This window comes from Struthio camelus, chromosome 4, assembly GCF_040807025.1.
Source record: "Struthio camelus isolate bStrCam1 chromosome 4, bStrCam1.hap1, whole genome shotgun sequence".
NCBI lineage: Eukaryota > Metazoa > Chordata > Aves > Struthioniformes > Struthionidae > Struthio > Struthio camelus.
This window is the reverse complement of record NC_090945.1, coordinates 6,565,086-6,590,916: the sequence shown is the minus strand read 5'-3', so window position 1 is coordinate 6,590,916 and position 25,831 is coordinate 6,565,086. Positions and strand designations below refer to the sequence as shown.

The 25,831-nt window shown below is 40.9% G+C and overlaps 1 protein-coding gene across 3 annotated transcripts in view; it reads right to left on the bottom strand.

Moving 5' to 3' along the window:
* The window catches only part of CCDC158 (coiled-coil domain containing 158), a 34,977-nt gene extending 10,214 nt beyond the window's left edge, over positions 1–24,763 (bottom strand). For 2 of the 3 annotated variants that reach the window (XM_068941210.1, XM_068941211.1), the window contains exons 1-15: positions 24,523–24,761; positions 23,622–23,658; positions 21,288–21,418; positions 19,921–20,030; positions 19,312–19,639; positions 16,951–17,027; positions 13,975–14,089; positions 10,698–10,817; positions 8,957–9,154; positions 7,154–7,636; positions 6,195–6,384; positions 4,680–4,832; positions 4,109–4,221; positions 2,579–2,737; positions 678–770 (exon numbers count right to left, since the gene is read on the bottom strand). In XM_068941210.1, the coding sequence (XP_068797311.1) occupies positions 678–770; positions 2,579–2,737; positions 4,109–4,221; positions 4,680–4,832; positions 6,195–6,384; positions 7,154–7,636; positions 8,957–9,154; positions 10,698–10,817; positions 13,975–14,089; positions 16,951–17,027; positions 19,312–19,639; positions 19,921–20,030; positions 21,288–21,326 (2,178 nt within the window). In that variant the 5' untranslated portion in view covers positions 21,327–21,418; positions 23,622–23,658; positions 24,523–24,761. Of the gene's footprint in view, positions 1–677; positions 771–2,578; positions 2,738–4,108; positions 4,222–4,679; positions 4,833–6,194; positions 6,385–7,153; positions 7,637–8,956; positions 9,155–10,697; positions 10,818–13,974; positions 14,090–16,950; positions 17,028–19,311; positions 19,640–19,920; positions 20,031–20,269; positions 20,515–21,287; positions 21,419–23,621; positions 23,659–24,522 lie in introns of all 3 variants that reach the window. The other variant, XM_068941209.1, reaches the window with a different exon arrangement.
* Positions 24,764–25,831: the final 1,068 nt, after the last annotated feature.

Below are 25,831 nucleotides of genomic sequence, written 5' to 3'. Positions count from 1 at the left end.
TAGACTCACAGAGATATTCTGTCTCTTACAGCTCCAGATGCTAATCACATGTCTTTCCCTCCCAAGTGCCTACTCACTATATCTGCTTTCCCCTTGCTAACATCTCTCTCTGCTTCTTCAAAATTTATGATTTTTTTTTTTCATGTTGCCTAACTAACTTGCAAAATGAAATAAGACCAAAAGCCATTGTTCCCAGCCTGTATGTAGCTTGAAGGCTGCTGCTTCTACTCCAGACCTGGATAGGCACGCGTGTGCCCAAAAACTTGTTAGCCCTTTCTAATACTTACGGTTGGTCTAATAAGACATCACCTATCCCTATAGACCTTGACCCTCTAATTCATTTTTCCTAATAATGTTATAAACATTTCTAGTTTTAATTTGCCTGAAGCCGCAAGAAAACGCTGAAGGATCATTGAAACCAAGAGCTTAGCAGCTGGAGCATATGGCCCAATATTCCTAGAACTTTTTAATTGTTTTGATGCCTTTCCAGTGTATAGCACTTCAGAGTAACCGAAACTATGAACATTACTTGTGCAGAAAGGAGCTATTCCACATAAGAAAAGGTTTCAGAATACAGACTTTTGAGACCACCTGGCAAAAAATGGGGTTAGTACTGAAGCCAGGACACAAAGTAAATGCACCTACTTTATGTCCACACTTACAAATAAAGTACTTACTTTTACATTTAAAGCATGCTGCAGTCTGAAGCGCATAGCTTCTTGTTCCTGGCACTGGATTATGCACTGACATTCTGAAAACTGCATGGATGCCTGCAAGAGAGGGTACCAGCCTTAAATTAATTTTACTAGTTTTCTGTGAATTACATTCTTTCGTGTTGTCCTTCTGACACAGGAAAAAGAACGCACACATACAGATATTTCATTTGCCTACTGCTAGCAGTATGGAAAGTGCTTTATAGAAACAGAAGATGACCAGATGCCTTCCTTAACGGGGTTACATGGGCAACAGACTTGTTACATGATCCTAGGAGCAATAATATGCACACTGTAACATCATAGAAGGGCACTAATCCTGTCAGTAACAGTCCTAGACCTACTGAACACCTTTGGGATTAGATAATTCAAGTGTTTTAATAAAGCAAAACCCTACTCAAGGCTTTAAAGTAGATGTTTGATAACTTTGTTGACGTGTCTGGATTGCCACTGTTAAATACTATTTCTTCTTTAAAACAGTTTACTCTGAAAAGATGGGCAACATCTAATAACGTAAGTATTTTTCACTGAATGCTCATCAGGAAAGTTATCAAGAAGAAAAGAGGAAAACCCTAAGCCAAAGCAGTGAAGCACGAAAAAAAAAAAAGAGTTCTTTAGGAATCAGACTGCTTTCATCAGTCTAAAAGAAGTCATTCTTCAGTGTTAAAATAAAACATGACTCTCTTTCTGTGCTTCTTTATGACTGCCACTGATGCAAGTGCAGGCTCACTGAGGCACTGTACATGTAAGGTTACAAGCAGCAGCTTTTTGAAAATTTAACTGTTTTTTTTTTTTTTTTTTATGAGCAAGACGACCTGTAATACTTTCTGATGTTTATACGATGGATGATCTGCAACAGTAGATACTAACATCCTGTCAGAAGTCACAGTGCAATCTTTATGCCATAACTTCTATGAACTGGTATTCAGTGTACCATATGTGCTGGTTTTCAGTCAGCACTGGCCTCCAACGCACCTCAGCCTCTCTGTCAGTTAGGCAGTACTGTTCACAAAGATTTACGTTAAAAGAAAGTTAAGTTTCCAATGTCAAGCATTTAAAATAGAAAATGCCACACCTGGGAGATATCAGAGCTATTCTTTTTTTTTTTTTTTTTTTAAAGGGATGAAGCAATTTATTTTTCTCTAATATTATTTTCAGAAAGAGTGGAACTCTTTTGTCTGACAACTGTCTTTCCAGTTCATGACAGACACCGTCCACGGAAGTTTATATCCTGAAAACTAAAATTCTAAGTGTCTGAAAAGAACTCTTGCAGTGGGAAGAGTCCAACAGCTCACCTGTAATTTATGTGCTAGTCAGACCTAATTCCAAGGCCTAGACTTAAGAGGCAGATATGTCAGCAACAGGAAGTTCAATTAAAAAAGGCAAACGTGACAACATGAGGCACCTAAAAATTTCTCTTGCCCTGAGGGACCCACAGCCAGCTGACTGAGGCCCCAGAAAGGGCTGGCCACAGACACATGATGAGGCGGCGTGTGCCCACGTTCGGCTCCTGGAGAGCCCTGGTCATAACTGCATAGTGCCCTTTCTGGCCGCAACACCCAGGAAGGGGAGCCATACAAGAGCCAGTGCTACTGCCTGGAGGGTCCGTCTGCTTTAAATTCCCCACAATTTCCATTTCCCTGAGCTAGTAAGGAATAAATCAAGGATTCTCTTAATGAAAATAGAAGCATTTAATCATAACATTCAGATGACTATCTTAACCACAGTTTTCTCTTTAGGTATTTAGCTTGCAATACATGTGAATAGGACATATTAAACGCAACCTGGATAAGAGGTCAGGCATCGTCTCTTCCTAAGAGACCACAAAGGAAAGCACCCAGTCATCTTACTGAACTGAAAGCTACCTTATCAAGGGCTGTCTCCATCTTGGATATTTTTTCTTTCAGCCGTTTGTCTTGTGACCTCAGGATCTCCAGTTCCCCAGCCATCTTGGTATTTTCTGTTGCAATATTGCTCAGTTCTTGGCTTAGTTTACTATTTTCTTCTTTGAGATAATGCTTTTCCTGAGTTTAAGGAGACGACGGACAAAGTGTGAGACAAGAATTTAGAGCTACCTACATTATATGTATTTTTTTCCTGTGATCTTTTTGATTTTTGAAAGTTTTGCATAAACCATTCCAGAAGCGTGGCTATTGCATTTTGCAAATATTCTTGTTTTCAACAAGATGAGGTCTTATAAAGAACAGTACAATGGGACTAGCTCTGAAGAAGTAACCTCTCAGATTTTAGACCCCTTTTCAATCTGGGATTTTAAGTTCAGGAGTCCACGACTTGGTCAAAGTTCCACATCATACTTTAATGAGCTCTTCCAGTTTAAGGCCTCAAGACTTTACCACAATCTAAGTACTACTGTAAAGATATTAAATGGCCCATTGTATACATAAAGGTGTTCATGGCCACCGAACATCTGTCCAAAGTCATGCAAGTCACATAAGCCAGAGAAGGAAGAGAAGCAGAGAAGAACAAATTACAGTGAACAGATATAAAGATTCTCTGTCATAGAGTACGCTAGACAGACCTCAACATACAGAGCTCACAACCAGAACTGCAGTCAAAAGTATGAGTTAAGATAGATAGAAGAGTCTGCAAACAGTCTTCCCTTGCAAACAGCTGACTGTAACCCCACACAAACATTAACGCTTACAGAGACCATGAAATCAAGTTGCTGTACTGCACAGATCAAATGTATTAGCTGCCAAATAAAACAACTGACTTGCCATTGGGTAGAATGAACCCTAATGATCTCTGGATGGATTTTCCAGCTAGGAAACAGTATACTGTAAGGTTATGTAGCTGGAAAACTTTTAAGAAAGACGATTATGTTGAGACAATGCTGCTTGGAAAACAATTTCAGATTTGCCAGGATTGAGAGCAGAATCTACAGTAAAGATACCTGGAGAATTTACACCGAAAACATAGAATCTGCTAATGTATCAAATACAGATTCAGATGATGTAAACTGTTTCCAACAGGGCTATATCAGATGAGAAATCAGCTCGTCGTCTCAACTTTGTCTCGAAAACAAAGAGGGGAAGCACTGTGGGCCAAATTCAGAAGGATACAGAGTGCGTTAGTTAAGACGTTTGAAAAGGTCTGAGATTAAGAGCCTGATTCTCATCGATACGGGTACTGTTCTTTCACAGAAAACAAATATGAACGAGAACCTGACTCTGTGTCTGTGGGAGTCTAATTTATGTCGTGGAGACGCTCCTTGGTCTGTCATACGCTAGCAGAAAGCCAAAGGAGGGTGCCCGTGACATCAAGTAATACTCCCTTTGGTACTCCTTGGGCTAATTATGCTTTTGGCCCTATATCTCTGCAATGAACAATTTCTCTAAATATAGTTAAATACTTTTACTTGGAGCTCTTGTGACCTTAGCTGCATTTGTCATTGCCTCTTCCAAGAATTTAATCTTGCTCTGTAATGCATCTATCTGTCCTCTCTTGGCTGTGATTTGCTTCTGCATTCCCATTGCAACTTTCATAGCTGTAAAAGAACAAGGTTCCCAACTGTTAGTTCTCAAAAAGCAACATTGATTATGCATCCTGAGCTCTGATGAAAGACTCTGGAAGTCAGTTATCAGCAGTACGCTAAGGCAGATATGCTGAAGCAGGACACCACTGTCACTTACATTAGGATCAACAAGAGTTGTTCCATACGTGGTGGTACCAGGCCCATGGCACATGCAAGACAAGAAGAGAACATTCCCTGGAAGTCTGAATAAAGATGTGAGAAAATTCAGCTCACGGTCTGTATGCAGTATGTAGTAAATGCTAAGATAAGAATACGTCTGCATGTGCAACTTCATTTTTTTATTTCACAGAGTATCTGAAATATCATTAACAACATCTATTGAGACAACTTTTATTTATAAGTTTTATCAATACTTGTAAAAATCCTCTTGCTAAAAAGACAAATAGGTAGAAAGTTCTTTCTGTAATTACCATGGCCATCAGATCCTTCCATCGTCTTTAGAGCAGCTCTGGTCTGATCCAGTTCAGTTTTGGCAGATTTTAACTGCATTTTCAGTTTCTTTGCAGTATTTTCCATCTCTTCAGTTTTATCTCGGTAATTCCTCTTCAGATTTTCATATTCCTCTGATGAGCGTAAGGAAAGATTGAAATCACAGTGGCCAAAGGTTATCACCCTTGTAGACAAAGATTACTGACTTGTTACCTAGTTCTTTAAGGGAATACTAGATATGCAAATAGCTAAGACCTAAAGCTAGTAACAACCACTGCTAATAAATATAGAAGCTGTAGCTCAGTGCTTTGCATGTCAGCAAAAGCTTCTGTTTCACTAGAAAAACAAAAGTGTTCTTCAATTGCTCCCCAAAGCAACAGTTCAACAAGGTGATACAAATCTACATTTCTGATTCCCCACTGCTACAATAAACTGCACACTGTGAAAGGTGAAGCTACTAATGAGAGAGAGCATTTAGCTCAGGTCATTCTCTCCAGTCTCACTTACAGGCACGACATAGGTCCGAACCGATCCCATTTTCCACCCAGTTCTCCTCCCACTCTGCTTCTCAGCTCTGTTTCTTATGCATCGCTCCAATTTCTCTCACATCATCCGTATAGCTATGGGTCACTGTGCTCAGACTGTATCAACAGCTTGGCCCCGACTCCTTTGTGGTCACTTGCTCTGCTAAGCCTTTCTCACACCTCATTCACCTAGCTAGGACTATAAAAACCTAAAGCAGACCTTCCAGGTAAAATTACATTATCTGTTTAATTCTTAGAAAACTTACTGAGTTTAGAAGTGTGGCTGTGTATTGAGCACGATTGTGAAGAAACAGATGTCACCAATGGGTGCTTTATCAGAGTATGGGGTTACTTAGACAGCACAGCACGTGAACAGTATCATCCGTCTGGCTGCAGCGCAGTTCTAACAGAGGACCTCCTTGAATTTTGGTGTGCTTGCTCAGGTGCAGGCCCTGATATTTTACCCTGAGTTTTTTTGGTTACTATTATCTTGATCTACTTGCACATATATCAGTTGTGAAAGTCATGGTTGTAGTTAAGTCATAAGCTTTCAAATAATGATTTAGTACAACTACAACCAAAGACAAATGAAGTCAAGTTCCTCTAATCTGATCAAAGTTGGCTAATGGGATCTGCTAGTGTCCTTAAACAGCACTTTGGAAAAGTAGTAAAGCTTGTATTCTGTGACTTACTAGACATGCTTCATTGGGCTCCAGAGAAAGTCATTCAAGCAATTACTATTTTTGCACCGGTTGGAGGGAGACTGCCATAAAGATTATATCTCCGTCATTCTGTGCCAGAATCCCAAACCATGACTTAGCTCTCCAAAGCAATCTGACCCTCACATGCTAGCAGGGAACCTTCTGCTGTACCAGCAGCCATATTTGGATTCAGCAAGCAAGCTGCCCTTCTATTTTTAACATCAGCCTGATTTAGCAGCTATCTGAGCTGAGCTAAGCTGAAGCTCCCTACCTGCAAGGCCAGCTAGTTCACTGCGACTGGCTTTCAGTTCATTCATTAGCTGGTCTTTTTCCAGTTTCGTATCTTTAACTGCATGGAGCTTCTCGGTGCATGTGTTCACCAGTTTAACCTTTTCCAGTTCCAGCTCACTCAGTCTGGCCTCCATTTCAAGTATTCTGGCTTCTTTCTCATCTTTTACAACCTATTTATACAAAAAACAAAAACCACACAATAAATATGTGAAATATGCAGAAACACATAAATTAACAATAAAGATGGGCAGACATCATCATTACTTTAAATCTCATTTGTCAGAGAACAAGTTGGGGCAAGACAGAAAAACTGAGGAGAAGAGACAAATTACTTGAACATTGTTAATCCAGGCAAAAAGGGTGTAATAGGATCTGACCTGATGGCTTTACAGCACATGTTTTACCTTGCCAGGTGTATGACGTGAGAATGACTTCCAACCTTTTGCAGTACTACCTCCACATTCACTCCTAATACTCAACTATCTTCTCACAGAAGAGAACCGAATTCCCTATCTGAAGTCAAAATTTTCTGAAGCTGCTGACCTGACTAAGACCACCCTATTATGTGATTCTTGTCTGAGAAATAGCCAGCTACAAATAGCGTCCTCAGTTTGGAACTCTGCACGCTCAGAGTGTTTTATTTCTTAGTAATACTTTATATTTCTTGTTCTGTTACTCATGTGGATCATTATATCACTGAGGACAGTATGCTACATTCCAGCTCTCACAAACCTTTTGGCAACTGCTTTGCACAACCGATTATTCATTTTTGATGGTCATGTGATAGTATCATTCTTATCTATCCAAAAACTCTTCTAATATTATTAGGATTCAAGGTGCATTGTCTGACCTGCTTGAAAACCAGATAGTGTTAATATACGGACTTAAAAAACAAATGAACTTTCTTAAAGAGATAGAAATATAATAAAATTTACAGACCTTAAGTTCTTGTACTTCTAGTTTCCAGTCATTGATTTCTTTCAGAAGCTGAGACTTCTCGACTTCCATCGCTCCAGCAGTTCGACTGTGCTGGCCCACAATCTGGGTCATGTTATCAATTTGCTTTTGGAAGATCCCAATAATCCTTTCTTTCTCTACCACCTGCAGTTTCAATGAGTCACATTCTGACTGCACATTGCGTAAACAGTCTCCTTCATTCTTTAGATGCTGAAGCTCCTGCACCCTACTGCCAACTTCTGAACGCAGCTTCTTGATTTCCTTATTGCTAATGTCAATGGCTCTCTCCTTCTCCTGCACACAGGCTGTCAGATTTGACACTGTTCTCTCAGCAGCCTCCAAATTCATCTGTTTGGCTGTAAGATCTTCCTTAACTTTACGGAGTGTCTCTTTGGTTGACTCCAGTTGGGCAGTCAGGGTAGAGACTCTTTCAGCGCTTTCGGTTTTTTCCTTAATTGCAGCCATCTGAATAAAAGCAATGAAACTGTCAATTAAGAGGAATGTTTATTTCTACCTTCAGAATTTCCTTCCCCCTCCTGGTTTTCTATACATCATCTTAATCATCTAACAGCCTCGCATGAAAATTAAGTTGGCATGGTCAGGTCTATAATGACCACATGCTTCTTCTGCTTTTCCTTCCTATTTCCCTGCTTGATGAAGTACTGCTTGCAATATAAATATTTTGAATCATAGAAAATGAAACATGTTAGAGTGATGTGGAAAAAAAAAAAAAGAACAAAATGGCAGTGCAGTACAGAATTGAGAGGAGTTGGCTAATGGCTAATTTATCACGTGGCTAATTTATCACTGATTTTATTACTGAGGCAGCAATGCACATAGAGTTCCACCATTTATGACAAGCGTTATGACTTAGGAATTGCTAACAGTATAGATGAGAAGCAGCAGAAAAGAATGAACACCATAGTATGAGGATTTGAAGGGGTAAATAATGGCTTGGGAAACTGCCGAAGGTACGTGTGAAGTAGCACAAGGCTTGTGGTTTGGTAGATAACAAGAGAATCAGTATAACTTGATCTTTTCTCATAACGTGAAGTAGCTAGCGGAACTGCTAGCGAGTTACTCATAGCTCATTTTTGAGGGGCTGAGGTCTTGAAGAAACCTCAGGAATCGGACTATGGCTCAATGTTTAGGAGTCTACTTTGTCAGAAGTAGCTCCTTCTGACAAAGGATTCCATTCAGCTTAGAATTTGGGGTATAGACATAAATATCATTCTGTTCTCATTAAGCACTGCATAAAGCAGGGCAATTATGAAGGCCTTTAATTTACTCATCGTCCTTACAGAAGTGCTCACTACTGAAAATACTGCCTTGAACAGCTTGTTTGTTACTTCTGGGAGCATCACACTTTTTGTAGATTTTTGAAAATGTTATTTTGGAAGTTTACAATCAAAGCAAACACAGTATCAGCAGAATATTCATTTTCCCATGAATCTGATGTCACTGACAAAAATCAAATTTAACAATAACACTTCTAGTACAACACCAGTGAACAGAGAGCAAGACTGGACAGAATAGATTAACAGACAGAAGATGCAACTTATAAGTGTATTACATTATTAATGTTTTATATATATACACACATACGCACATATACAAACATACATACATATACATATAGATAAAATATATGGAATACTTTGGCACATTAGCTCCAGAGGCCTCCCAACCATGATAACCTAAGCTGTAGCAGCTCTGTCTGAACAACAGCCCCTTGTCGTTACACTTCATATCCAGAACACCGCTATGCTGCAGCTGCTCACCAACCTGGCACTCTGTTTGTTCCTGACATTCGATCCTCATTGCCTTCACCATGTTTTCCATGTGCTGCAATTCCATGTTCTTGGTGTCTAGCTCTCTCCGTAGATGGTCAATAGTGATGCTGTTGCCTCTATCCCGATCCCAAAATCTCTTGTTCTGCTCTTTTTCTAGACTTAGTTCTATCTCTTTTTTATGTAGTTCAGCCTAGGAGAAATTACAGTCATCTCTCTCCTTGAATCATGCTTTGCTTTTTTGTTCTTTTTCTTAACACTAGCAACACTCAATTACACAGTTGCATATCTGAATAGGGAATACTGCATGGATTTACATGTAACAGAAGACAGGAGTATTGGCCAGACTGGTTTGACACCTCCTATGCACGCTTTCTTACAACAAAGCAATAGCTTTCAACTTTATCTATCTGCTTTACATGTTGCTACTATAATTATTTTGAAGCATACGACATTGCAACACAGAAGTCTTCGATGTCATTTATATCTGTCCCCAAAATCAGTCTAAGCAGCAAAATGAGATTATATTGTGTCAACATTAAATAAAAAACAATAAAGCACTACAGTCTATACCAAGGAAGGCTTCTCAGATAAATAGCCATCCTTTACCACTAACGACAATTGTTCATTCCTTGTTTGATTTCATACAGTGATTTGTTATATGTTCTCCAGAGCTTAAAGCTTTCCTATCTCAAAGATAATACTAGCAGATCTCAAAGATAATACCAACAGTACATAACTAAAATTATAAATTATATTTAGAAATGTAAATAAGATTAAAACCACTGACACACACATTTTTGAGTTACTAATTTCAAAAATAGGAATGAAAAATCAGTCCAAACAGAATTATGAATAGAAATTTCTGCTATGAATAACTTTTGCTATTATTTTGGAAGTTGAGACTACCCCTATATGGCTAAACCAAAGTAGAGAACAAAGTAGAAAGCTCAGAGAATGGAAATATGAAGTGAAGGCACCAAAACAACTGGGATCCTAAAACTAGAATTCCTAGCTTTCAACTATACAATGATTATTTTGACTCCAATCTTCCCTACAGCTATGTGCAATCTATAGGAAAAGATTCACTTAACATATTCCTTATGAGAAGGACACCATACTGAAGGAAATCATTTCAGCCTCTCCTTCAGAAGCACCGTGACGCTAATTCAGCAAACAGACCTAATGAAACTACACAAACTAATCTCCCAAAACTCTGTCATTAAAGTGTAATCTTACGTAAAGAAGAACAGCAAGGGTGACTGTAATGCACGGAGCCAGCCGCGATGAAACCAACGGTGTATGGCAAAATTTCTATACTGCACATTCAATTTGTGAATATTTTCATCACAAAGGAATGTTTAGAGCTGTTAGGAAAATCTTGGATACGTCTTACAAAAAATGTGTAACAGGACCAAGGTTCCTTAACAAAGGGATCTAAACTGTCAGGTTAAAGTGAAGGTGGCTGAGGTCTATAATATGATTTGCATACTTCCAAGGATTTTGAACTTCTGACAAAAGTAATCTTAATTCTCATTGTTTGGTATTTCCAAAGGAAAAGGCTTTTGGAAGATTTTCTTCACAGTTAATTCAAATTTATAATGAAAGATAAGTCTCAAACTTAATTATAAGCGGGCTGCCACACTTCTAAAGCAAGCAACATACAAGTCAGAACACCAGGAGAAAGGAGAGGCTTTTAAAAAGCAAGATTTTTCAATATGATCACTTGAGCTCACCAACAGCTGATGAAGCTGGTCATCTAGATTTCCAGATTCTTGGCTGTACTGATCTCGCTCTGTCTGAGCTTCTGCCATCTCAGAGCGAGCTTGGTGCAACTGCTTTTCAAGATCTTCTACCTAAAATAAAAGCACAAACAAAAAGCAATCCAACACCTCAAGGTAATTATTGTAATGTGTTCCACTTCAAAAGGTAGCTCTGCTGCTTTTTAGTGCTACTTAAAAGAAGTCCAAAAGTCTTCTGACTCTGCTGCAGAGCTGTTCCCTAGGTATATTCAGAATTGCGTTATTTCAGTGATTACACTCAGTTTCATTGCAGAGCTAACTCAGGTTCATGAGTACGAGTTCGATTCTGCCCTGACCCACACCTCATAAAAAATTCCTTACCTACACTGTAAATACTAAATTGTAGGCACCGTCAGCAGAATGGGGGAAAAAGCTTTAGGAAAAAACAATCAAGCTCTTCACTTAGTTCGCAGGATTAGCAGCTAGAAAAGCCAATATAGTCTATGTATAAGCAAAGTGCAATTTATATGGAGTCATAAAGAGAAAACATACTAAATCTCCCATAGTGCTATTCTAAGAATCACTTTAAGATCTGCAATCTCCGCTTTGGCCAACACCAAAACCTAGGCATGTTCTTTCTACTTCCTTAAAAATGTTTATTTAGCATATGACAAAAGTAATAAATCTCTTCCCTTTCTCTTCCCCTGCAACTTCTGCCAGTGACATTTTAAGAGACGTGTATGAGATGGTAGGCCAGTTTACAGCCCTTTCTAAAAAAGAGAAAAATATTAATAGTGGCCTATCCAAACAGAACACTTACTGTTAAATCTTTACGTGTATATTCACAAATAAATACCAGATTTTCTGACTGCTGAAAGTACTTGTTATCAACAGCTCACACTAGCTTTAGTTTTCACCTATTGCCTCGAAAATTTTAGTTGGTAAGGCATTTTCCCACCAGAGAAGCTGTGGAGAAATGCTTGTTGTAAAAGAGAGAAATACAGCTGGAAAAGCTTCATTTAGATTCACTCCCATTCCTCCCTGGGAATGATTCCACAGAGCAGCCTTAGATCAAATGTTCTTCACCTATAAACTTGTCTCTCACTAAAGTCTAGCTTAGTAACTCAGTATACTGTACTTCTCATTTGGAAGCAAATTTATATTGATGGACCAAATAGCATATTCTTTTGTAGACGCACGAAACCAACATTTCTTGGGGTTAGTAGACTGTGAAATACAACTTATAATTGATTGGGAGTTTCCAATTTTACATCTGTTATGAGCCTTTGAAAAGGCAGATGTCTAAGGGAATACACACTACAGTTACACATACGATACGCTCTTACGCAGTGCACTATATGATTTAAGTCAAAAGACCTTAGGTAAATAGACCTACATGAAAAGCACAACGTAACTGAACTTTTCCCTGAGGATGAAGTATAGCAGAGATTTACAAATTCACAACAGATTGGCTGTGATGCTGTGAAAAGTCACTTTTGGAACGGACGAGTGTGAATTCTGAATCAACGGAATTGGGATAAATGAGACTCTGTGGAAGAGATAAAAGGCAATGTCTTTCCCGTTGCGCTTTATGGTCCAAGTACGTGCCTACCACAACTCCACAACATAGCTGCCACATCCCTGCCATTCTATTCCCAGACCTTTTCGGATCAGAGAATATCAGCTCCGTCAAACCACATAGCACTCTGTGGCCTGAACTTTCCAATAGTATGTAGGAGAAGGCTGCCTAAATCCTCATGACTTGTAATCTAAACTGGATTTGGATACATCAAGCATTTCTGCATGAGTCAGCTCCACTAATTTTAAAGGGAGCGCACAGCAACTATTTTCACATCATCTTCTAAGGAAAATGTGAATTTTCCTTTACCAATAATGAGAAAGGATTTAAAGATATTCAAATTGTTCATAAAACTAGAATCCAAAGGGACAAAATAAGTGAATGAGGAAATGTCAATTATAGGGAAAGGGGACAGAAATGCTGTGATTAGTGACCTGGAGTTATCTGCTATTGAGAAAGTCTAAATCGTCCTGCGCAAACGCCCTTATTCTACTAGTTGTTGAAGAGCCTAGTGGACATCTAGTAGGCATCTGCACAATAGTCTCTGCTGTAATTGTACTCTTTTGGTTCACTCATAGATCCTCAGCAAAGTAGAGGTAACAGAGGTGCCCCTAGTCCTCAAGTAGTCAGAACTGGTAGTAGTCTTTACCCAAGTAGACCCTCAAGCCTCTGGGTGATCCTGCAAGACGGATGTTTTGGTTTCAGGGAAGTATCCTCAAAGGAATTTTGTTAACCCAGGGAAAGACCTATAGCGTTGAAGCTGCTGTAACCACTCAGGAGTTTAATTTTGAGGTCTGTGTTCAACGTCCTTAGATTTGAAAATGAGGACAAAAAAGGGATTGCAATTCTCCCCTCCCACCAAAAACCACTAAAGTAATTCTCTTGCTGTTCCCACTGCGAAAAGGCAGATTTAGCCTTTGCATTTTCTCAAAAGAAAGATTCCAAGAAAGGGAGAGATTCTGTCATGGGATTGTATGAAGTTCTCTCCATTTGTCTGGAGTAATTCTATGCTGTATTACCCAGAAAAAAATTGGTCTCCAGGGTGGAGTGTGGTAAAAAAAGATAATCTATTGAGAATGTTTTCTTATGGGATAATAAACAGAAGTTTGAATACATAGATGCTCACCAGCCTGTCTTTCTTGCCTATATCATATCCTGCCAGTAAGAACCCTATGGATTTCAATGAATGTTAGATTCTTAACTCACACTGGAGCATCTCTGGGCATCTGAATGCTTCTCAAGAGCTGCCTTAATTCCTATGCTCTCATATCTTTGCACTTACCAAGACAAAGATACCACAGGATTTTTCTGGGTGCTACAACTCAGATAAGAAACAATTTTTATTTCCTGCTTTTTGTTGATAAATTCTTTGGTGGTATAGTGGAACAATGTCCTTGTCCCGCATGTGCAAGTGACATTTGTAGTGCAGAATCCTTTCTATGTTTTCCCACAAGGCATCATTTCTGGCATGCTTTGAATGCATTCTGCAAAATATTCTGTGGTAGAGAAACATTGCTTGTTCTTAAAAATAATACAAATGAATAGAGTTAGGGATAATGTGACTTATCATCCACCTAAGTTTTGCTGAAGCAATAGCTTGACAAAAGCCTTTTCTTAGCTATACAAAACACTTCACATATGCACATATCCAGTTTAGCTAGCGCTAATCCTAACACAAGAATCCGTACGCACCTTGTGTTCATACATCCTCTTAGCTTCTCGTAATTCAGAACGCAGTTGAGAAACAGTAGATTCCAGCTCACTAACTTGATGTGCATGCATTGAATTACGGCTTCTTGTTTGTTCTCTAAGAAATATTTTAAATGGAGAAATTAAAAACCTGTAAGAACCATGAAAGCTTGAAACATTTGTGGTCGTTTTTAGACTAACCAATACAACCAGTGACATGCACTTTTAAAAAACGTGATTATCATTCACAGTGGGCTTACATAAAAATTATACCTTCTTACTGAACCGATTTGCTCAGCGTTCTCTCACATAAAATTAAGTCTTAATACTTTTTACTCCTGATGATGACGACTCAGTTACCATCAACTAAGTTCCAAGAAAGCTGTTTTCAAACGCACTTCAACTGCTGTACAAGCAGAAGTGAGAAGCACTTTGCTGTCAGCTAGTCAAGTCTCAACTACTCAGGTCAGATAAAATGCATACTGATATCCAAATCCCATCTTAAGTTTGCAGAACCGCAAGGCATGTCCTTGTCGTTTAACTGACAAACTGAGCACTGACTTCCAAGTCAGCCAGTAGCTGGTGACATTTATAGTGCTGCTTTATTCTTGCTTAATTATTGGCAATGTCAACAGTGCAAAAATATGCATTTTTCCCCCATGAAAATTACCCTTTAAAGTTACCCTTCACTACAATTTGTACCTATATGCAAACAGCACAACTGTTTACCCATTCTTGTTTGAGATTCAGCTGATAATATTGCTAGAAATAAATTTTGTATCTGAATTCACAGAAAGCCCAGAAGGCAAAGGCCTTGGTGCATCCTCGCACTTGGCCTACGGGCATCCAAATTCTGCCCACAGCCACAGTTCTTACGTTGATAACTCATTGTTGCAGTTCTGCCTGAGGAATTCGAAAGTAATTTTGCAAGGCAGCTAAGAGGAAGTAGGCAATTTTCATCACAGCAGCTAAGAACTTATTTCCCTGCTGAAAATTTTGAAGAAAGTAAAAATTACAATTCCCCCCTTAATTTTTTCCACAGAAGATGATTTAACTTTATAATGAAAAACCACAGCTCAAAGTATTTCAGTTTGGAAATGCTCCAGTGGAAACACATTAAGTACCTGAAGAGTCCAGTCTCCCCAAGTGCTGGGTCAGACCCAGTCTCTCCTGAGACTCCCTCATGGTCAGTGCATTAAATATGAGTTCCTGCCTGAGAGAGAGATTATCTGCCTCTAGCGTCCATTCCAAGGTGGAAAAAAGGATTATGAGGAAACCTACCCATCATAACATCAATGAATCAGAACAATTTGATTTTTGGACAAAATATTTGCTTTTTTCCTAGTTATTTTGATTAAAAACTCAAATTCCCTACAAAATTAGACATTTTTCCCCACAAAAAGTGCTTAAACAGCAAGACAGTTGCTGTTAAATAATTTGATATGTTAACTGTATTCTTAACCTCACTTCACAGGTTCAGACACTATAGCCAACTGAATGATCCAGTGCTGTGCTGCAGCAACGTGCTGTTTCAGAAGGAGCACTTGAAGCTTTGTGTCTACAAGGCGCCTTAAGTACTGGTTCCTGAATGAAGGGTAGCCGCATGCTCTGCAGGAACTGTTCACGATTCAGATTCCAGGGATTCACTATTCAGAAAGCTGGTGACAAAACAGAGCTCAATACACAGTTTGAACTTCAACTGACTTTGCTGGATTTACTCTGCTTCTTATCTACAGCAGTTCAGGAAGAAAATCAGTCCCTGAGTCTCCTGATTCTCAGAGTTTGCTCAATGCACAACTATTTTCTGTCTTATCTATTTAGCATAGTTTTGGGTTTTTTTTTTTTTTCTGTTTTCCCATTCCACAATTCAGGCAGGAACTGCTGAACTCTAAAACAAAGACACGAAGAAACCAAGAGAACAGGGCAGAAGGTAGCTATACGAGCAGTGTGTAAACTTCCTCTCAAAATAAGGTTACTCTTAACATTTTCTATACTTTCTTAACATTTTCTATCAAGAAACATACTGAATGATCTCCATTTGGCTTTGGATACTATTTGCATGGCTGCGTGCACTGTTAGCTTTTTCAGTTAGTGCTGCCACCTCCTGTTCATGTTCACTTACTAGCTGCTCAATCCTGTTTTAAAAAGAAAATACTGGTTATAATTTTAGTCACGTCAAGTAATAACTCATCCACTGAACAGATAACGGTATTTTTCAAAAGTCAGGAATGTAACATTTTGATGGTTTATTGGGAATGAAGTACAAGGTATCAAGTTATTCACCCCTTCATTCATAACTCGGGTGGATAGTTGGGGAAATTAGGATTTCTTGAAGAAGGAAGAACAAAGTTCTGAATGAAATCAGTAAGAAAAAACACTGATGGAACCACTCAAGTGAATCCATTTCCTTAATTCTTATTTATTTAATAATGGAGACACTTTCCAAACAAATTCCAAGGATCTGCCTGAGCATAGGTGACTTGCCATGCTAACAAAAGTAACGTATACCGATATTCGTGACCAGTAGGCGCGTCAGGAAGTCATGAGATCACATCTAGTGAGCTTAGCCTCCACAGTGCAGATGGCCAAGTCCTCTTTTCAGAGGCATGGGTCCTCAGATAAGATTATCTTAATACTTGCAGGTCAATGAAAAATAAACATGTGCTATGTGCATGTTAAAACTCAGGAAAAAAAAAATCCACTACAACACACTGGGACCCTTTCCGTCCAGATTCTTCCAAAATAATTTTTTTCAGGAAGTAATTACAACTGGAAATTGTCAGCCTGGAAGGAAAAAGTACCAGGAAGTCATGAGCAAATAAACAGCTAGAAACAGAACAATTATTAAGGCCTCTGAAACAGTGATTGCGCAGCTCCACCACTGCACTATAGTGTTACCATCATCAACAAAGAATCATCTGTGGAAAATGAGAAAAACTCTCTCTAAGCTTTATGAGTAAATAAACGGAGAATAGGTACCTATTTTGATGTTGTTGAAGCAGAAGTTCTGTTTTGGTCTGTGAGTCTTTTTTCAGTGATTCCAGTTCTTCTTCCACCTATTGTAAACAGATAACAATGCTAATCCCTGAAGAAAACACAGTCTATACAAGAGCTTGCAAAGTAATAACTTACCTTTTGTTTCTGCCTTGACCAGTGCAAACGGGCATAATGCAGGTTAAACTCCAGCCATAAACCCAGATCCAGCCAGGCATAGTGCAAAAGCCTAGCATCCCAGCATCTGCCTTCCTAACTGTGAAAACGCATTTTTCCCTCTTTATGCCTGGCATGGATTCTAGCTTCTCCAGGATTTGCTACAGTGCTTTTTGGGAATCATGTGATCTCCTGCACTTATGCTGTACAGTTACAGCATGTATGCACTGAGGATACCTGGGATTCTTGGTTGAAATGCAGTTCTTGTTCAAAACACTGGACCTTTCCAAGAAATACTATTTATTTCACGTTGAGAAATCCAAGATTAAGCTATCCTCTGGAAGAATATTTCTGGACAAAAGAGGAAGAGTTTTCTAAGGAAAACCAGGACTGGGTCAGATGGTATACCTTAGCTCAGTCATCTCCATTTGCCTTGTGAGATAAGATGGAGACATAATCCAGGTTCTCACTGCCTCCCTTCCTCAAGATAGAGTGGTCTGCAGTACCAGCTGTTTACACCTGCAGCACCAGACTCCTGCTCTTGAAAAGCATATGTAAAAGAAGTGGGACTCTGTGTGCCCCCCAGGATTGACTTCATTCAGGAAAAAAGAGGGTTCTTAGATTAATCAGCTTGAATTAAAATCCTAGTGAAATCCAAGCACATAGTAGTTTTTGCGTAACGACTAGCATTTAGCACCATCCGATGATTTATAGTTTCTAATATTGATTATCTGTAGTACTGTAACTTGTTAGATCTCTTTATGAGGAGCAACTTACTAGATTTCATGTGATACAAACAGAAATAAAAGAACTTCTCCTCCTCAAAAAGCACTGCACTGACAATTAAATTATTCTTTGCATTCAGGAGGGCTTTTGATCAAGCCGACTAACTTGAGCTGACAACGGCCAATTTTGCCCAAGCGTCAGTGAAACCTTTTTTGTACCTGTCGGAGGGTCTGGTATGCCTGGTTTTAGACAAACAAATGTAAGAACATGAAGTAAAGACAACTTCAACAGCTGATCTCTGTAGGGTTCTTCTTAAAACATGCTAAGCTTGCTAAACTGCAGCAAAGGTAAGATGAGCAAAGGTAAGCTGAGCACATACGAGAAGCTTCACAAAGAAAAGATCATTATTAACCAACTTTATTGTTAGTCACATGAAAAGACAGCTGATATCCAAGGCCTTCTTGTGTTACTTCTGTTTAGAGAAGAAACTAGTGATACCAGTCCAGGACGTTTTTGGTGACTGCTATAAATGAAATGCCCGAGAAGTCCCTTTTTCCAGAATGAAGTGGGAATACAGATTAAATAACTTTCCCTGCTTACAATTTTTAAGACTACCAGTGTGCTCCAAGGGGCTCCATTTTTCCTTCTCATACATTTCTCAATGTCTGTGGGTTTTTTCTTGGCCTTTTCTTCCACCTGTGAGACACACCATAGCTACTAACCAAAACCCCTGCTCCTGGACACTGCTGTCTCGACCAGTGCCTCTTCTGGTTTCACCTTTCCCTCAACCAGCAGGCATACATTCAGCCTAGGGAGGACTGCCCATACACCCATGAACTTCACTTCAGTTTTGAGTCAGTCATTCTACCAGTCGCACTTCTTCCACTGATAGTTCTTTTTTAGCATTCAAAGTAAGAACTCGTGCTCACCTAATGCTCTCTGAAGCTTCTCTTTTGACTCTTTAAAAGCAACACCTGAATACTCCTGATTTGGGCCTCACAATGCTCAGGGGATGTGGGGAGTGCTGTGATTAGCCCCCTGGCCCTTGCAGGGACACTTCCACATCATTTTAGGTTATTGTCACTGAGGTGCAACAGCTACTCAGTTGCCGCTGTCAAACCAATGTAAAAGATAAAAAAAAGGAAATCATGGAACAATTAAATTCCACGTGTTTTTGAAAACTTTATATAAACACAAATGTGTCTTATCTCTATATAAAGACAAAATTGCATTAAACTAGGTTCCAGCAGGCTCCTCAAAATCAGGGGTGCAGGGGATGCTCACAGAGCAAACTCACGCAGCCTTTAGAGGTCAATTGCATGATAACCATTTTTAGATGGAAGAAACTTCAGCTAACCCCAGTGTGGATAGCTATGAATCATTTGCTCAGGCCAGTGCAGACATCAGCCCACGGAAAGTTTTAAAAAAATATATTTCTATATAGCAAAACCTAGTTCCACATACCAGGACAACCTTTTCTTTGAGGTACAACACCTCTGAGTCTAAATCTTGGAGGACTTCAGTAAAGGCTGTGCTGAGGCTGTGGATGTGGAGGCTGGTAATATTCTCATGCTCATACAGTTTCTTGCCTGCGCTGTTTTTATAGTCCATTAGGATACCACGCAGCTCCATGAGTACTTCCTCATGGCCATGGACCATCTTTTTCAGATGCTCAGTTTGGCTGTCAGCCTCCCTTAGCATCTCCTCTTGCAGGTGATTGGCAGTTTCCAGTTCTTGAATGGTAGTTTTAAGCTGTATTTTTATGTTCTCTTGGCTCTGGGACTCCCTTTGCCTGAATTTGGAAACCAAAGAAATACTTTAAAAGATAGGATTCACAACAGAATTTTTATCCTGAATAGCAGGTATAACATTTTTGTAAGTATTTTAATATTAATGTAATAAATTTTAATATAATAGTATTTTGACAATGTCATAAGCTGTTTTCTAAACCAAGGTGCCACAGTCTCATTTTCTTCATTCCTGAGGGCAAGTCCCACACTTAGGAGATCTGGTCTGCCTCCCACAGCCCAAATATAAACTCCACATAACATAGAGCTGGCTTGGCATTCATACCTGATATCTTCAAGTGTTTCTCTCTCCAGCTGCACTTCCAGGAGTTTGGTCTGCAAATCAGAAATGGTCTGTTTCAAACTGATTTTTTGTTGCTCATGTAGCTCACTGGTCTGGAAAAAAAAAGGTGAACTGAGTAAATTTGGGACATCATTACAGGGGTTGCACCAATACTGTATTAACTACTTCTGTCTGCCAAACGGCACTTGGGAATCAGAAGAGCCAAGTACAATTTAGAGCAGCCAAGAGGCTTCTCAAAATAGCGCTGGTGAAACTGTTCAAAGACCTAGCAATTACAAAGATGACAAAAGCGCAGCTGTACCTAGGCAGCTGCCCCAGATTTGCAACTCACTTCATTCAGGCTCTTCTGCAGATCTCTGACTTTCTGTGAATATTGTTCCAAGGTATACTCAATGTGCTCTTTGCCAGGATAACCTGTGGTTGTTTTCACAGAATCAACGTCCATTTCATATTTTGAATGGAAGACAGTTTTGGGGGGACTGCTACCAGTATTAGAAGAGGCTGAGGTTTCCATCACTGTGTTGAGAACGGAAGAAGCTAAAACATTCTGGTTGCTGAGAAATGGGCTAACAGTACCTGAAAGGTAGACAATTGTAAGTGTTGAAAACAGAGCCGTTACACAGGAATGCAGTCATCTCTTCCCAAACTGGACATTAGTGGCACTGGACACCGCTGCCTCTGAGTGCCCATCTGTAGGTAGCCAAGCCTAGGAATCATCTTTTCTAAGGACAAGAAGTCCAGCTGACTCCTGGTGTGTACACTCTGCCTTCTGATACACCAGTGCACACTGGGTGGGGAACGCCACAGTGATCAGACAGGAATGCTTCAAACCCGCTCTGCTTCTACCTTGCACTTGCGTACAAGAGCTGCACAAGATGCAAGGCCTTGGTGAGGCAGGCCTGGTGGTCTTCGCCCAAGGTCGAACAGGACAAGCTGCTGTTGATGCAGCACATTTCTTACCTCTCCCCCTGACCAAAGTAGCATGGCCAAGGCATTACTGCATTCTCATGACGCCTGGGGGCCTGATAATATTGCTAGTTTGTCAGCCTGCCTGATTTTTCCTTGGGATCCAGTGTACAGTAACACTGAGTTAAGAATGCATGCTTTTGTACACAGATCCCTCTGCAGTCACTATCACTGCCTCCCTTTTGTTGGAAAAACATATTTTTCCATTGTTCAGGATTCAAAATGTTGTTTTCAGAACAACAGGAAGCAATTAGCTACAAATGATTCAACTTGAAAGAAATATGAAATATTAACTTTTGAGCAACCTTAAAAACAACACAATAGCTGTAATGTGAATAGTGATTGAGTCCCAAATCTGTCTGTGAAATCTGTTTAGTACTTGCCAATGCTAGGCCTGTTGCCTCTTGGTAAAGTCTCCTCATGACTCAGAGAATGTGTGAATGATTCCACCGAGACCTTGGTGGCTTCCTCCCGGAGTTTCAGAATATCTGCTGTTTGTCTTTCTGACGCCTCTCTGCAAAACGGTACATAAAAGCATTTGCTGAAACATCAGGTCTGAATACAGAAGACTATCCAACTGTTAGTTGGATATTGTCACTGCTACAAACCGTACGTTTTTCACCAGGGATAAGAACACACACAGGAGCAGCTCAGGAGGGATGTTGCAAAGCTTATGTGCAAACTGCGTAAAAGAAAGGAAGGGGTGGTCACAGACACTAGAAACTCTGCTGGCTGACTCAAGTAGGAATACGCAGGCATTAACAAAACCATCAAGCAGAATCTGCATTCATATAAACCCCGGGTCACACTATGTTGACTTTACACACAAGATAGTACTAGCTCTAGAAGTTGGAGGGATACCTCATGGGACTGTAAAAGTAACCAGGAACAACAAACGATGGTGCGGTGTTAGCTGCTGAGCTACTTTCAGACTGGGTGATGTCTTGATATAATGCATACCGTTTCTCAAGACATTTAATTTTGGATTACACAAGGTCAAAGATTGAACTCCATTCTGAGTACTTTGAATGAGAACTGCAAAAAAGACGACTGGTGTAAATACTATTAGTTTATCAGTGGTCATAACAGTCTTCAGGCCATTCTCCCAGGAACAATGGCCTATTACTGCTGAAACTGGGAAAGACTTCTTCAAGTGAGGATGCAGGAAAATAAGAAATTAAAGTCTAAGCAATGAAATATGGAAACATTTACAAGCCTAGAAAGTAGGCTTTGTTCCGGGGGCGTCAAGTAAGGGGCAGATAATCAAAAAACAGACAAAAGGAATTCTTCTGAACTAAAAAGAAAGAAATTCCACTTAAGTGAGAGTAACAGCCTTAGACAAACTTTGGCAGGTCACCTACAAGCTGGAAAGAGAAGGAAACGACGAGGAAACGTGGAGAAAAAATAACGTGAAGAAAAAATAAGACAAAGAGGAATACAAAATTATGGAAAAAACCCTACTTTTTAAAGGGAACTTTACAGAAGCCAGAGGAATACAAGATCAGCAAGGAGAGCAGCTTCATGTCACTTAGTGTAATTACCACTGTGTGTGCTTAGCAGGAATGTGACATTCGCAAATGACCCAATTACAACACGCACAGTTGATTTTCGTCCATACGGCAGTTTTTTCACAAGCAACCAGTCACTGTGTGTGCACGCACCGCGCTTTTTATGCTGCTGTTCTGCATTTTTATCAACCCATCCTGAGAAATCTGGATTTTCATTCCATACCACTACAGAAAGGAAAAGCAAAAAGCTTGAGGACTCAGATACAAAGAGCTGCAGAGCATAGAGAAAAGCATCTTGAGGAGTCTGTTACCATGAAAATTGGGAAGAAGGGGCATCAGCTACAGGGAAGGGTGAGGGTTCTACCAACACAGACCAGTTTTTGCGGAATATAACCCAAAGGCATAAATGGTTGCAAAGAATGATTAGAGAAATCCCCAGGGCTTGCTAGTTGGGACGGACATTCTGATTCAGGAAGTATTTAAATGTTAAGTTCCTGGGTACTGAGATACTGAGGTATGTTGAGGAAAGTGTCATTTTTACCTCACTCTTTTTCTAAGCATCTGCCACTGGACGCTGCTGGAATCAAGACAGTGGCTAGATGAAACTTTGATTTGATCCATCAAAGGGAATCAGTAAATTAAGGCTTAGAAAAGAAAATCCTTAACATCCCCATGCTTCTCATTTGGCCATTAATTCTGAAACTCACTGAAGATCCTTTTTGGAATAAACTTTCAAATATTAGGTACACAGCTATATATAGACACTATTAAATCCAAGCATCACTTTAATTAAAAAAAAGAAAAAGAAAAATCACTAAATCTCACAACCATGTATCACTTTTCCAATGTTGACCGCTACTGAATCTAATAGTAGATAGAAAGGGGCCCTGCAAATTCATTAGCACAGGGCCACACTATATCCTGTTCTTTGTGCAAAAAATCCTGTTGCCATCCGTGAGAACTCATTCCACTGTGACTAGAAACAGAGCTAACTATAACACTGGCACACAAATTACAATTATCAGTGTAATTCATCCCTCACCGTGGAGTGTCTTGGGCACCAATGCCCATAAATTTTGTGGGGTTTACATCTTTCCTGTTAAATTACCACTAACAGACTACACCTTCGCGGTCTGTTTGCTCCTGTTTTCAGTGAGCGTGATGTTTACTGTAATGACGGCAGATACAGTATTCTCAAAAGTATCCTACCTTAACTCCTGGATATTCTTGCTCATTGTAACAGCATCTGTGAAGAAAATTAACTATCGTTATTTTGTAGCATTTAAACATTCAACTTCCTGTCATACAAAATGTATTTTGGCCCCCTAATTTGAATACTGCAGGAGGAACTCCAGGATATTGTCATAGTTACTCTCCTTTATAGTTTTATGCTTTATTCTGGATTTTGATGAACAAACACAGCTGCACGTTCTTATAAATGCTTGTTAGCATCTCCTGTTTTTCAACAACAATTAAATGGAAAATCATGTATACTGACACTTTCCTGAGATAAGCTTTCCGATATGCAATTTCTTCTAAAAGAAACGTTGAAGACTGGATTTCTACAGAAGTTTACCTTGATCTTATTTAGAAATCTTACCTATCCAGTCTGCTCAACTAAATCCAAGTGGACTTTCTGCTCACACAGGCGCTTTGGGAGGGATGCCCAAGGAGGAAAGAGAAAGCGAGGTCTGAGGTGAGCCTCAGACGGGTTCCCCTAGATTCCTACGCACTGAGTTTCGGATTGCTATAAAAGCCCCTGAGGACAATAGCAAGGCCCAGAAACTTCAACCACGCCACGAACCAAAGGCCTGATTTCGCGACGCCCGCTCAGACCGTGTCACCCCGCTGCCCCCCCTTGCTCCCGCGTGGGAAAATGGCGGCGCGGGGGGCGCGAGGCCAGCCCGGGCCCCCCACAAAATGGCCGCCCCTGAAGCCGCCAGCCCTGCTCTCCCCTCCCTCCCCTCCCAGGTGTGCGACGACTACCTCAGGTGGCCCCCGCGAGCACGACCCAACCCACCTGCGAGAAAGCGCCCCCCCCGCCTTTATAAACCCTCCCGCCTCCCCTCCTCGGGTTTTTGGGACGGCGGCGCCCTGGTTCTCGCCTCGCCGGCTGCGGGCTCCCCGCGAGGGAACCGCCTCACCACCACCACCACCCCTCCCCACACAGGGGGAGGCGATCGCCGCCCGTTTCACCTCAGAGCAGCAGCGAGAGCAGAGCAGCTCCGCCGGCCGGCGCTGCCCTCCCCGCGAGGGGGGAGAGGCCGGGCAGCCCGGCTCCCCCTGGGGCTGGGCGGGAGCCGTCCTCAAATGGACGCTCGTTGGTGTCCCCCCTTCTTCTCCTCCCCCCCCCCCAACCCCGGACCGCCGCCGAGGGGACTCGAGCCGCCCTCACGGCCGCTAAGTTGTAAACGCCAATGATTTAACGAGCTCCTTTCTCGAGCCTGGAGGTAAAAACGAAAACCCCCGTAGCACCGAGCACCGGCTGCCTCCCTTGGGGGTGGGGGGAGACTCCCGCCGGCAGCCCCCCCCCCCCCCACAGGCCGTTGCCGGCGTGTGGGGGGCTGCGTGGCGTGACAGGAAAAACGGGCGGGAGGTGGGTGGTGGGGCTGGGAACGGGGGGAGGGGGGTATAACGCGGCCCCTGTGGTGCCTATGCCGTCTTGGGTCTTGATTTCAGGAGCGCGCGTGCAGATCTCAGCAGTCTGCACCTCTACCAGATTATTTGAAATCACCGCCAGCAGCGTATACCGGAGAGACCGCCCTACGGCGCTCAAGGAATATGTGTGTGACCTGGACGCGAAAGAAAAATGCCACAGAGCTCCGAAAACTTCAGTCAGCAGGAAGCCGGGAAAAACATACACGCATATGTACGTATATTTAAATACCGCAGCTAAGTGGCAAAACACATCACCTTTCCTCCAAAGGAGGTAATGTAGCTCTTCAGAGAGAAGAAAGCCTTCCTGTTACAACTAAGAGACTGAGCCCAAAAGGCAAAGGAGGAAAAGTGGTTTTTACAGGGATTGCTTCGGGATTGAGGAGACAAGGGAGAGAATCAGCCAGTTGGAAAGAGAGCCCTGGTTTTTGCTCTCCCTGCTGCGCCAGCTGCAAAACTGGCATGCGGGATGGAGAAATAACTTGAGGAAAGAAGTGTTTCCTGCTGCACCACCTGGAAAAAGAGGCGGAAAAGAAAAGGTACTTCCTTATTCTGTCAAAAACGAAAAGGGGTGAAAGAAAGTTTATAGGTAAATCAGAGACAGAGAAGGCAGATGGGATTATGCTACCCGGTGTCCTGCCGCTATGCCAAGGCAGACTTTAAGGCTCAGTCTCAGGTAGTAACAAAGCATAAAAACTCACCTGGGATGTGGACTGCACCTACCTCTGGCAGACACTGGAGAGGTTTGTTTTTCTGACACTCAG